The 14243-nt window shown below is 49.1% G+C and overlaps 1 protein-coding gene across 1 annotated transcript in view; it reads right to left on the bottom strand.

Moving 5' to 3' along the window:
* The window catches only part of nbeal2 (neurobeachin like 2), a 177768-nt gene extending 176105 nt beyond the window's left edge, over window positions 1–1663 (bottom strand). Inside the window, exon 1 of the mRNA XM_033020421.1 lies at window positions 1594–1663. Coding sequence (XP_032876312.1) covers window positions 1594–1663 — 70 coding nt within the window. The remainder of the gene's footprint in view (window positions 1–1593) is intronic.
* Between the last annotated feature and the right edge of the window lie 12580 nt (window positions 1664–14243).

Genomic DNA, 14243 nt, shown 5'->3' with positions numbered 1-14243 from the left:
CTGTACTCGCTGGAGTTTAGAAGAATGAGGGGGGACCTTATTGAAACTTACTGAATAGTGAAAGGCCTGGATAGAGTGGATGTGGAGTGGATGTTTCCACTAGTGGGAGAGTCTAGAACTAGAGGTCACAGCTTCAGAATTAAAGGATGTTCTTTTAGGAAGGAGATGAGGAGGAATTTCTTCAGTCAGAGGGTGGTGAATCTGTAGAATTCTTTGCCACAGACGGCTGTGGAGGCCAAGTCAGTGGATATTTTTATGGCAGAGATAGATAGATTCTTGATTAGTACGGGTGTCAGGGGTTATGGGGAGAAGGCAGGAGAATGAGTTGAGGGGGAGAGATAGATCAGCCATGATTGAATGGCGGAGTAGACTTGACGGGCCGAATGGCCTAATTGAGCTCCTATCACTTATGAAGATGAAATTGGCATAATGTATCACAAAATGTTGCAGGCATGGGTCAGACGCTCTGGAACTGTGCGTGCCTACGAGAGATAGATCAACAGTAGATGTTTTGACCCTATTTGGAGTGCTTCCACCACCACTGCGAGAATCCCCCGTCGAAGTTGCCAAAAATGTGTGCTATTAATAAACATAAACTTTCACATCGGTCAAGCAGAACTATTCTAAACTCATGAAGTTTCCCAAGCCGATGTTCGATGCGAATTAAAATATTGGTGACATTGAAAGCTCAACAGGAAGAACGAGTGGAACTTGCAGGAAGTGGGAACTAGCTCGGAGATTTTTAGTTCGGAGATACAGCGCGGAAACAGGCCCTTCGGCCCACCAGGTGCGCACCGACCAGCGATCCCCGCACACTAGCACCATCCTACAACAGGGACAATTTATACATGTATACCAAGCCAAATTACCTATAGACCCGCACGTCTTTGGAGTGTGGGAGGAAACTGAAGATCTTGGAGAAAAATCCACGCAGGTCACGGGGAGAAGGTACAAACTCTGTACAGACAAGCACCTGTAGTTGGGATCGAACCCGGGACTCTGGCGCTGTAAGCGCTGTAATGAGGCAACGTTACCGCTGCGCCTCCGTGCTGCCCTAAATTGCAAGGATTTTAATATTTGAACCAATAAATTTCCCGCGCATTCAGTTAGAAGTCAGTTTCCATATTTTAAGTTACTAGAGAAATTATTTTTTTAAGACAGAACTGCAGATGCTGGAAAAATCGAAGGTAGACAAAAATGCTGGAGAAACTCAGCGGGTGAGGCAGCATCTATGGAGCGAATGATTGGGTAACGTTTTGGGTCGAAACCATTCTTTTGTAACTGGCAGATCCCGCCGGATCCTGACTCGTCCAATCTCACCACGTTCAGCACCCCCTTTTGGCCACTACAAATTTCTGCGGATGCCCTTGGGCATCAACTCTGCCAGTGAAGTAACCAATCTGCAGTAACCTTGTCCCTCTCCCCTTAATGTCCCAATACTGGACTTTCCACCCAGGGAAAAGGTTCTGACTGTCTACCCTATCTATGCCTTTCATGATTTTACATACGTCTATCAGGTCTCTCCGCAACCTCTGACGCTGCAGAGAAAACAATCCACACTTGTCCGACCTCTCCTTCTAGAGTATGTAATACCCTGTAGTCCGGCCATCAGCCTGGTAAACCTCCTCTGCATCCTCTTCAATGCCCCCATATCAGGCGGCATAGTGGCGCAGCACTAGAGTCGCTGCCCCAGCGGCAGAGACCCAGGTTCGATCTTAGGTCCTGGTGCAGACAGAACATGTGTCTTAGACTCATAGGGTGATACAGAGCGGAAACATGCACTTTGGCCCACACCAGCCAACGTGTCCCATCTACACTAGTCCCACCTGCCTGCATTTGGCCCATATCCCTCCAAACTTGTCCTATCCTAACCCGGGGTTAGGAGGGAATGATTGATCAGCCATGATTGAACAGCAGAGTAGACTTGATGAGCTGAATGGTCTCATTCTACTTCTAACACTTATGATCTTATAATCTATTCATGTACTTGTCTAAATGTTTCTTTAACCTCGCAATAGACCCCGCCATAGCACCACACACACATTACAGATACAACAAAGATGTTAATATGTAAACCTATTAACTTAGTAAAACACTTCCGAAAGTGTTTGACAGGAGGGTAATGTGTCATAAGTTGACACCAGGCCAAAGTCCTTCTGCAGTTGTACAGGGCCCTAGTGAGACCACACCTGGAGTACCGTTTTGTTTACAGTGTGAGAAGAAAGGAAAAAGGAGGAGCCCGAGGGTTGAGGGAGAGCTAGGAAGTGGAGGAGACAGCAAGGGCTAATGGAATTGGGAGAATTCAATGTTTATGCCACTAGGATGCAGACTACCCAAGTCTGCATCCTATGAGGTGCTGCTCCTCCAATTTCCGGTGTTGCTCACTCTGGCCATGTAGGAGGCCCAGGACAGAAAGGTCGCATTCAGAATGGGAGGGGGAGTTGAAGTGCTGAGCCATCGGGAGGTCAGGTTGGTTATTGCGGACCAAGCGGAGGTGTTGGGCGAAACGATCGTCAAGCCTACGCTTGGTCTCACCGATGTAGATCAGCTGACATCTAGAGCAGCGGATGCAATAGATGAGGTTGGAGGAGATGCAGGTGAACCTCTGTTGCACCTGGAACGACTGCTTGGGTCCTTGAATGGAGTCGAGGGGGGAGGTAAAGCGACAAGTGTAGCATCTTTTGCGGTTGCATGGGGAAGTGCCCGTGGAGGGGGTGGTGCGGGAGGGAAGGGTGGCTCGAAGGGCCGAATGGCCTGTTCATGCACATATTGTCTATTGTTTACCACAAATGCACCCTTCTGTTAGCAACAGCAACAGGTTGGAGAGACTCGGATTGTTTTTCACGCTATAAAAACTAAAAACACCGGGTGGAGCCACCAGCCGTGGCTGCCTCGCAAACAGTCTGTCTGTCCTTTCTTCTTTTTGTTATTGTTAATAGGTGTTAAAAAGTATGTTTTAGTGTTCCTTGCTTTGTTTTATGTGGGGGGTGGGGTTGAGGAAGGGCGGGGGGGGGGTTGGGGGAATTTTTTTTTTCAATCTTTTACCTCGATGGGGATGCGATTTTTTCCAGTATCGTATCTCCGTCCCCACTGCGGCCTAACATCGTGGAGTTGGCGGTCTTTCATGGAGACCGATGGGCGCTCCAAGACGCGGGAGTCTGCAGGACTTCAACATCGCGGAGCTTGTGATCCCTTTGCCGGGGATCGAAGCTCCAACCTGTGGATTTCAACATCGTGAAGCCTGCGGTCTCTGGTAAGAAGAGGCCGACTCGGGAGCTCCGTGCTGCGGAGAGAGTTTCAACCGCCCCGACGCAGGAGTTTCGAGCACCCCGACGCGGGCTTCGATCGTCAGCTGCGGGGGCTTCGATCGCCCGACTACCCCGACTGCGGGAGAACACGAGGAAGAAGATGGAACTTTATTGCCTTCCATCACAGTGAGGAATGTGGAATCCACTGTGGTGGATGTTTATATTAACTTTTATGTGGTCGTGTGTGTCTTGTTGCTTTTCACTTAGTATGTCTGTATGGCAACTCAAATTTCACTGTACCTTAATTGGTACACGTGACAATAAACTGACCTTGAAACCTTGTATAGGTGACGTTTCGGGTCAGGATCCTTCTTCAGACTGATTGTGGGGAGGGCGTGAGAGGGGCTGGAAGAGAGGAGGCAGGGCAAAGCTCGGCGAGCGATAGGTGGACACAAAATGCTGGAGTAACTCAGCGGGTCAGGCAGCATCTCTGGAGAGAAGGAATGGGTGACGTTTCGGATCGAGACCCTTCTTCAGAATTAGAATCTTCAGAATTAATTAATATGTGTACAGTGGAACTGCAGATGCCGGCTTACACCGAAGATAGATACAAAGAGCTGGAGTAACTCAGCGGGTCAGGCAGCATCTCTGGAGAACACGGATAGGTGACGTTTCACAGAGTGCTGGAGTAACTCAGCGGGTCAGGCAGCATCTGTGGAGAACATGGATAGGTGACGTTTCACAGAGAGCTGGAGTAACTCAGCGGGTCAGGCAGCATCTCTGGAGAACACGGATAGGTGATGTTTCACAGAGTGCTGGAGTAACTCAGCGGGTCAGGCAGCATCTGTGGAGAACACGAATAGGTGATGTTTCGGGTCACGTCTGAAGAAGGGGAAGATACAGGGAGCAGGATATAGTTCTCAGCATTGTAGCGCACCAGTTCCCCAGACAAAGTCCAATGTCCGCAATGGGGTAGAGGTGAATCGGACAGTACCCCGGCTTATGGAAGGGCCGTTCAGAAGCCTGATAACAGAGGGGAAGAAGCTGTTCCTGAGTGATAGGTGGATACAGGTGAGTGGAGTTTTGATAGACAGATGACTGGACAAAGGCCTGAGATGAAAGGACAGGAGGTGTGAGTTCAGGATGGAAGATTCAAGATTCAATTTCCGTTACACATACCGCCATACTAAGTAAAAAGCGAAAATACACACAGCACATAAAATAAAATTTAACATCAACATCCACCACAGTGGAATCAAACGTTCCTCACTGTGATGGAATGCGATAAAGTTCAGTCATCTTCCTCCTTCAGGGCCTTTGAACGGGGCCGTTGCCGATGGTCCGATGTTCAGGCCGTCTCGTCGGGATGTTGAAAACTCCGGCGTCGGGACGGATCGGAACTCTCCGCGGCTTGGAGCTCCCGAGTCGGCCGCTTCTTACCGGGGACCGCGGGCTTCACGGTGTTTAAAGTCCACAGGCCCCCGCGGTGGGAGCTCCAACACCGGCGATCCTCGGCAAAGGATCCCAGGCTCCGCGATGGCTTGAAGCTCCGGGCCCGTCTCCAGGAAAGGCCGCACCACTCCACGTTGTTAGGGGGGGGGGGGGGGGGTGGAGAGGCGACACGGTGAAAAATCGCATCTCCGTCGAGGTAAGCGACTGGAAAAGGTTTCCCCCGATCCCCACACCCCCCCCCCCCCCCCACACACCCCCCCACATAAAACAAACTAAGAGACAATAAAACAAATATTTAAGACATGCTTAAAATAATAAAAACAGAGAAGGGACAAGACAGACTGCTGGCGAGGCAGCCATTACGGGCGGCACCCGGTGATGTAAATTGGGATGCCGGAGGAAAGAATGTCGATGGAAGGGGAGGGGAGGAAAAACAATCAACGTTCTTCCCATTAGATTATATAAACCATAAGCTAAATTGTCCCTAGTGTGTGGGATAGAACTAGTGTATGGAGATTGCTGGTCGGCGCGGACTTGGTGGGCCGAAGGGCCTGTTTCCGCGCTGTATTTCTAAAATCTAAAACTGAAAAAAACCCTAAAAAATTGACAAGGATTTTGTTGCCAGGACACGAGGGCCTGAGCTATAGGGAGAGGCTGAACAAGCTCGGACTTTATTTCTTGGAGCGCACTCCTACTCTTTGCTTCCGGTCTGCCAACCAATTTTCTATCCATCTCAACACCCTACCCACAATACCATGTGCTCAAATTTTAGTCACCAGTCTCCCGTGCGGGACCTTATCAAAGGCTTTCTGAAAGTCTAGATACACTACATCCACTGGCTCCCCTTCATCCGTTTTACTTGTCACATCCTCAAAAGATTCCAGAAGATTAGTCAAGCATGATTTCCCTTTCATAAATCCATGTTGACTTGGACTAATCCTTTTACTGCTATCCAAATGCCCCATTATTACCTCTTTAATAATTGACTCCAGCATCTTTCCCACCACCGAAGTCAGGCTAACTGGTCTGTAATTCCCCTTTTTCTCTCTCGCTCCTTTCTTGAAAAGTGGGGTAACATTAGCTATCCTCCAATCCACAGGAACTGGTCCTGAATCTATTGAACATTGGAAAATGATCACCAATTTCTAGAGCCACCTCCCTGAGGACCCTGGGATTCAGACCATCAGGCTATTAGTTAATTATTTTTTGTATTCTTGGTTATGATATATTTATCTTACGGTGTTGCGTTACTGGGGCTGTTACAGCATGGAAACAGGCCCTTCGGCCCAACTCGCCCACACCGGCCTACATGTCCCAGCTACCCAAGTCCCACTTGCCAGCACTTAGTCCAAACCTATACTACCCACGTACATGTCCAAATGTTTCTTAAACGATGGGATAGTCCCAGCCTCAACTACCTCCTCTGGCAGCTTGTTCCATACACCCACCACCCTCTGTGAGAAAATGTTACCCCTAGGATTCCTATTAAATCTTTTCCCCTTCACCTTGAACCTGTGTCCTCTGGTCCTCGATTCCCCTACAAGGGTAAAAGACTCTGTGCATCTACCCGATCGATTCCTCTCATGATTTTGTACACCTCTATAAGATCTCCCCTCATCCGCCTGCGCTCCATGGAATAGAGACCCAGCCTACTCAACCTCTCCCTACACCCTCCACATATGCCACTGTTCCGTCATTGGTACGGATGAGAATTAAACACATTTGCCACCCTCGACCTTCCTCTCGTGTCTGTGGCAAGAATGAGATTTTCTGTTGCTCAACAATCTCACATCTTCATCGCATTTTAGAGATTGAAAGATTTCTCCATTTCCCTCCTCCTCCGACTTCCTGCCTGTCGCCACAAAGCATTGGGTTCAGTCGAGAGTGAGGAGCGGGGGGGGGGGGGGTCAGAGAAGAGAGTTATAGATGTTGCCCAGACTCAACACCATTGTAGATGTGGCCCAGTCCATCACACACACCACACTCCCCACCATTGACTCCATCTTCAATAGACAATTGGTGCAGGAGTAGGCCATTCGGCCCTTCGAGCCAGCACCGCCATTCAATGTGATCATGGCTGATCATCCCCAATCAGTACCCAGTTCCTGCCTTCACCCCATATCCCCTGACTCCGCTATCTTTAAGAGCCCTATCTAGCTCTCTCTTGAAAGCATCCAGAGAACCGGCCTCCACCGCCCTCTGAGGCAGAGAATTCCACAGACTCACCACTCTCTGTGAGAAAAAGTGTTTCCTCGTCTCCGTTCTAAATGACTTACCCCTTATTCTTAAACTGTGGCCCATGGTTCTGGACTCCCCCAACATTGAGGTCGACAGATGGCACAATGGGCTAAGTGTTCGGCTGGCAGCCTGAAGGTGGCCGGTTCGAATCCTGCTTGGAGTGTGTACTGTCGTTGTGTCCTTGGGCAAGACATTTCACCTACCTTTGCCTGGGACTAGCTACTGATTGGCTACAATCTCGCATATTTACATGTAAAATGTTCATTAATATGCACTGTCCCTATAAACAAATTATTATTATTATTATTATTATATTGGGAACACGTTTCCTGCCTCTTATAAAAAATACACAAAGTGCTGGAGTAATTTAGATGCAGCCTGACCCACTGTACTCCAGCACTTTGTGGCAAAATGTAACCAGCTTAGAGAATGGTGTAATATATAACAATTGTTCTGCTGTTAATAATGATGTGTAGGGGCCTATTCATGAATAGTGAGATTAGTTGCCTTATCTCTGCATGAGTCAAACTTTCAACCTTCCTGAGAAATGCAATCTGGCAACAGCTTCATCCAAGACTGCAAGAAATATCAGAGTTGTGTACGCAGGCCAGACCATCGCACAAACCAACCTCCCTTCCATTGACTCCATCTACACCTCACGCTGCCTCGGCAAGGCCAGCAGCATAATCAAGGACCAGTCTCACCCCGGTCACTCCCCTCTTCTCCCCTCTCCCATCGGGCAAGAGGTACAGAAGTGTGAAAACGCACACCTCCAGATTCAGGGACAGTTTCTTCCCAGCTGTTATCAGGCAACTGAACCATCCTCTCACCAACCAGACAGCGGTCCTGAGCTACTATCTACCTCATTGGTGACCCTCGGACTATCTTTAGGGAGACAAAAATGCTGGAGAAACTCAGCGGGTGAGGCAGCATCTATGGAGCGAAGGAATAGGTGACGTTTCGGGTCACCTATTCCTTCGCTCCATAGATGCTGCCTCACCCGCGGAGTTTCTCCAGCATTTCTGTCTACCTTTGATTTTACCAGCGTCTGCAGTTCTTTCTTAAACAACTCTGACTATCTTTAATCGGTCTTTACTAGATTTTATCTTGCACTTAACGTCATTCACCGTATCCTGTATCTGTGTACTGTGGATGGCGAGATTGTAATCAAGTGTTGTCTTTGATAGCGAGCAGCAGAAAACAAGCTTTCGGCTGTGTACCTCGGTACATGTGACAATAAACATGTGACAGCAGACTGAACTAGAATCAAATACACAGGACAAGATGTTAAGAAGTCCCTTGTGCCAATAGGTGGGGAGCATTTCACGACATTCGTTGATTGTTGAGAGTGGTAGACGCTCAACATCGGTGGGGGGGGGGGGGGGGGGGGCGGGGGGGGGGGGGGAGGGGATACGTATATCTTGGCCTGGGTAACCTTCAGGACAGTTGGGCACAGGACACATCATCAGTAGTGTACCCTTGCATCACTGGGTGTTTTGGCCTTTTAACACTATACACCCTCCACAAGGGCGGCCCGCTGCAGGATGATCAGCCCTCAGCGCGTGTCCCGTGTCAAACCGTCCCAAAGATTCACCCTGAAATACTTGGGGCCCAGCATGGGTCTTTCCGCTTGATCCAAATCCACCGGCTGCTTCCTTCAGCCGCCTCTGAGAGTGATCTTATGGTCTTCCGCAGAGCCTGACCGTGGATTCCAAGCTCCTTCAGCAGTCTGATGGTAGATGACCCAACAAATCCTCTGCATCCCACTTCAACTGGATAGACTTTGGTGTTCCAGCCACGCTGCGTTGCCTCTGCTGCAAGCTCTGCGTAGCGCAGCTTCTTACGCTCATAGGCCTCCTCAACAGAGTATCTGAACACGAAACCAGTAAATCAAAACAAAGATATTTGAAAAAGTGTTGTCTGTCCATGTTCTCCACAGATGCTGCCTGACCCGCTGAGTTACTCCAGCACTCTGTGAAACGTCACCTATCCATGTTCTCCACAGATGCTGCCTGACCCGCTGAGTTACTCCAGCACTCTGTGAAACGTCACCTATCCATGTTCTCCACAGATGCTGCCTGACCCGCTGAGTTACTCCAGCACTTTGTGAAACGTCACCTATCCATGTTCTCCACAGATGCTGCCTGACCCGCTGAGTTACTCCAGCACTCTGCATGTGCAAGTTCAAGGTCACATGTATTGACACATGCACCAATTAAGGTACAGTGATATTTGAATTACCATGCAGCTATACAATGAAAGGAACACAACACACAATAGAACTTAATATGAACATCTACCATTTACTGTGATGGAGGCAATAACGTCCAGTCAGCCTTCTTCATTTTGTTCACCCATGTTTGGGGGCCTTGACCCACCGTGGTCGCCGTTACAGATTGTACAGGCACTCTCGTTGGGATGATCACAGCTCCGATGTCGGGACGGATGGAACACATTCCGCGGCTTAGGAGTGCCCGAATCGGCCACTTGGTCACCGGGGACTGCGGCTCCACGTTCGTGTCTGTCCCGTGTGTCAACTAACATCAGCAGTTCCTTCCGACATGCAGAGTTACTCTAGCACTTTTTGTCAGATCTTGCCCTTTTACCCCAGAGTGCTTCGCCTCCACATGGAATCCAGTGCATCTCTAGTCTAGAGATACAGCATGTAAACAGCTGCCGATGGCCTCCACTGCCTTCTGAGGCAGAGAATTCCACAGATTCACAACTCTCTGGATGAAATGTTTTTCCCTCATCTCTGTCCTAAATTGGCCTACCCCTTATTCTTAAACTGTGACCCCTGGTTCTGGACTCCCCCAACATCGGGAACATTCTAGCCTGTCCAATCCTTTAAGAATGTTATATGTTTCGATAAGATTCCCTCTCATCCTTTTAAATTCCAGTGAATACAAGTCCAGTCGACCCATTCTTTCATCATATGTCAGTCCCGCCATCCCGGGAATTAACCTGGTGAACCTACGCTGCATTCCCTCAATAGCAATAATGTCCTTCCTCAAAAAAGGAGACCGAAATTGTACACAATACTCCAGGTGCGGTCTCACCAGGGCCCTGTACAACTGCAGTAGGACCTCCTTGCTCCTAAACTCAAATCCTCTCGCAATGAAGGTCAACATGCCATTAGCTTTCTTCACTGCCTGCTGTACCTGCATACTTACTTTCAATGACTGATGTACAAGCACACCCAGGTCTCGTTGTACCTCCCCTTTTCCTAATCTGACACCATTCATAATCTGCCTTCCTGTTCTTGAACCAAAGTGGATAACCTCACATTTATCCACATTATACTGCATCCGCCATGCATCTGCCCATTTACCCAACCTATCCAAGTCACCCTGCAGCCTCATAGCATCCTCCTCGCAGCTCACACTGCCACCCAGCTTTGTGTCATCCGCAAACTTGTCCATGTCAATGCCCTACCCCCAATACCATGTGCTCTAATTTTGCACACTAATCTCTTGTGTGGGACCTTGTCAAAGGCTTTTTGAAAGTCCAGATACACCACATCCACTGGCTCTCTCTTATCCATTCTACTAGTTACATCCTCAGATAATTCCATAAGATTAGTCAAGCATGATTTCCCCTTCATAAACCCATGCTGACTTTGACCGATCCTGTCACTGCTTTCCAAATGCGCTGCTATACCGCCTTTAACAATCAACTCAAGCATCTTCCCCACCACTGATGTCAGGCTAACTGGTCTATAATTCCCTGTTTTCTCTCTCCCTCCTTTCTTAAAAAGCGGAGTTACATTGGCTACCCTCCAGTCCACAGGAACTGATCCAGGGTCGAGAGAACATTGGAAAATGGTCACAAATGCATCCACGATTTCTAGGGCCACCTCCTTGAGTACTCTGGGATGCAGACCATCAGGCCCTGGGGATTTATCTGCCTTCAGTCCCAACAGTTTACCTAACACCATTTTCTGACTAATGTGGATTCCCTTCAGTTCCTCCCTCCCACTATATCCTTGGTCCCCTAGTATTTCTGGGGGATTGTTTGTGTCTTCCTTGGTGAAGACAGAACCAAAGTACTCATTTAACTGTTCTGCCATTTCCTTGTTTCCCATTATAAATTCACCTGTCTCCGACTGTAAGGGACCTACATTTGTCTTCACTAATCTTTTCCTTTTTACACACCTATAGAAACTTCCTTTACATACCTAAAGAAAAGTCCGTTTTTATATTTCCCGCATGCTTTCTTTCATGCTCTTGTTCCCCCTCTTAATTAACCCCTTTGTTGAGATCTAAATTTCTCCCAGTCCTCTGGTTAGCCGCTTGCTCTGGCCAATTTATATGACTCTTCCGTGGGTTTAACACTATCCTTGACTTCCCTCGTCAGCCACGGTTGAGCCGCCTTCCCAGTTTTATTTTTTCGCCAGACAGGGATGAACAATTACTGCAGTTTATCCATGCGGTCTTTAAATCTTTACCATTGCATCTCCACCATCAACCCTTTATGTATAATCTGCCAGTCTATCCAACCCAATTTCCGTCTCATACCTTCAAAGTCTCCATTATTCAAGTTCAGGCCCCTAGTCTCTGAATTATCCGTGTCGCTCTCCATCCTAATGCAGAATTCCACCATATTATGGTCACTGTTGCCCAAGGGGCCTTGCACAACAAGATTGCTAACTAATCCTTCCCCGTTACACAATAACCAGTCTAGGATGGCCTGCCCTCTAGTCGGTTCCTCTATATATTGGTTTAAAAAAACATCCCAGGAAATCCTCCTCCTCAGCGCTGTCACCAACTTGGTTGGCCCCAATCTATATGTAGATTAAAGTCACCCATGACAACCGCTGTACCTGTGCTACATACATCCCTAATTTTCTGCTTGATGCTATCCCCAACCACCCTACTGCTGTTTGGTGGTCTGTATACAACTCCAACAAGGGTTTTCTGCCCATGGCTATTTCACAGTTCTACCCATACCGATTCTACAGCATCCAAGCTTCTTGCTGTTGCATTAATCTCCTCTTGAACCAGCAATGCCAACCCCACCTCCTCTTCCTTTCTGTTTATCCTTCCTGAATATCGAATACCCCTGCATGTTTAGCTCCCAGCCTTGGTCACCCTGGAGCCATGTCTCTGTAATTCCAACTATATCATATTCCTTCGGCCCACCGAGTCCACGCCGACCAGCGATCCCCGCACATTAACACCACCCTACACACACTAGGGACAATTTTACATTCAATAGACAACAGACAAAGGACAATAGACAATAGGTGCAGGAGTAGGCCATTCGGCCCTTCGAGCCAGCACCCAATCAGTACCCCGTTCCTGCCTTCTCCCCATATCCCCTGACTCCGCTATCTTTAAGAGCCCCATCCAGCTCTCTCTTGAAAGCATCCAGAGAACCGGCCTCCACCGCCCTCTGAGGCAGAGAATTCCACAGACTCACCACTCTCTGTGTGGAAATTACCAAGCCAATTAACCTACAAACCGGCACGTCTTTGGAGTGCGGGAGGAAGCTGAAGATCTCGGAGAAAACCCACGCAGGTCACGGGGGAGAACGTACAAACTCCATATGGACAGCACCCGTAGCCGGGATCGAACCCGGGTCTCCGGCGCTGCAAGGGCTGTCCCACTGTACGAGCTAATTCTATAGCTCTCCCGAGTTTAAAAAAAAATCAAACTCGTGGTAAGCACGTAGAATGTACATAGCGGGTACGTCGGAGCTCGGGGACGCCTCTTAGCGGCTCGTAACGCTATCGGCAGGTACTCGGGAAACGCGATAAGCTCGTGAAGACTCGTGAAGATTTTTCAACATGTTGTAAAATGCCCCCGACTACCTACGAGCGGCCATTACCGTAAATCTCCGAGTTCGAATCGGGGGAAAACTCGGGAGAGCTCTCGAATTACCTCGTACAGTGGGACGGCCCCATTAGGCAGAGCTCTACCGATTACCCATTGTCTTCCCGCTGAGTGGATAGCACGCAACAAAAGCTTTTCACTGTACCTCGGTACACCTGACAATAAACTAAACTGTAAGTATTTACATTGCTTTTACCTCAGTTGCAGGGAGAAGTGGCGGGGGAAGGGACGAGTCCATTATGTGTAGGCTTGCAGCTGCTCAGCTGTTGACCGAGCGAGGAGAGGAGGGGGTGGGTTGAGTCCCAGCGATGGGTGCAGATTCGGGGCACCGTGCGTTCTCGGCAGACTCCCCCGCGGCGCAGGGGTCCATGATACACAGAGCAGCTCGCCAGATCAGCCAGGAAGTGGCGGCTTGCAGTTCACCTCTTCCTCCCTCCCTTGCTCGCCCGCTCTCAGCGCTCGGCTCAACCTCGCAGAGATCGACGCGCCCCCGGGAGGATGTGGCAAGTTGTCTGCCCCCTTGCACACACAGCGCAAAACCACGGAAGGCATTTTCACGTCCTCGTCCCTCCGGGCTGGACTAGAGGCAAGAGAGAGGGCAGCACGGTGGCTCAAAGGGGTAGAGTTGCTGCCTCACAGCGCCAGAGACCCGGGCTCCATCCTGACTATGGGCGCTGTCTGTACGGAGTTTGTACCTTGTGTGGTGAGTCTGTGGAATTCTCTGCCTCAGAGGGCGGAGGAGGCAGGTTCTCTGGATGCTTTCAAGAGAGAGCTAGATAGGGCTCTTAAAGATAGCGGAGTCAGGGGATATGGGGAGAAAATTGTCCCTAGTGTGTGCGTAGGAGAGCATTAAGGGCCTGTCCCACTGTACGGGGTAATTCAAGAGTTCTCCCGAGTTTTCACCTGATTCAAACTCGGAGAATGTCCGTAGCGGGTCCGTAGGAGTCCGTGGATGTCTCGTAGCGGCTCGCACGAGTAGAAAGTAACAATTTGTTTCATCACGAGTATTTTCTTTACTTGTGGACATTTTTCACAGTGTTGAAAAAACGTCACGAGTTTACCGGATTTCCCGAGTACCGACCGTTACTCGTATGAGCCGCTACGGGACAACCATGAACTCCTACATAGATACATAGAAACATAGACAATAGGTGCAGGAGTAGGCCATTCGGCCCTTCGAGCCTGCACCGCCATTCAATGTGATCATGGCTGATCATCCAACTCAGTATCCCGTACCTGCCTTCTCTCCATACCCTCTGATCCCTTTAGCCACAAGGGCCACATCTAACTCCCTCTTAAATATAGCCAATGAACTGGCCTCAACTACCCTCTGTGGCAGAGAGTTCCAGAGATTCACCACTCTCTGTGTGAAAAAGTTTCTTCTCATCTCGGTCCTAAAGGATTTCCCCCTTATCCTTAAACTGTGACCCCTTGTCCTGGACTTCCCCAACATCGGGAACAATCTTCCTGC

This window comes from Amblyraja radiata, chromosome 4 (genome assembly GCF_010909765.2).
Source record: "Amblyraja radiata isolate CabotCenter1 chromosome 4, sAmbRad1.1.pri, whole genome shotgun sequence".
In the NCBI taxonomy this organism is placed as follows: Eukaryota; Metazoa; Chordata; class Chondrichthyes; order Rajiformes; family Rajidae; genus Amblyraja; species Amblyraja radiata.
The sequence above is the reverse complement of the archived record's forward strand: the minus strand, read 5'-3'. Positions and strand labels throughout refer to the sequence as shown.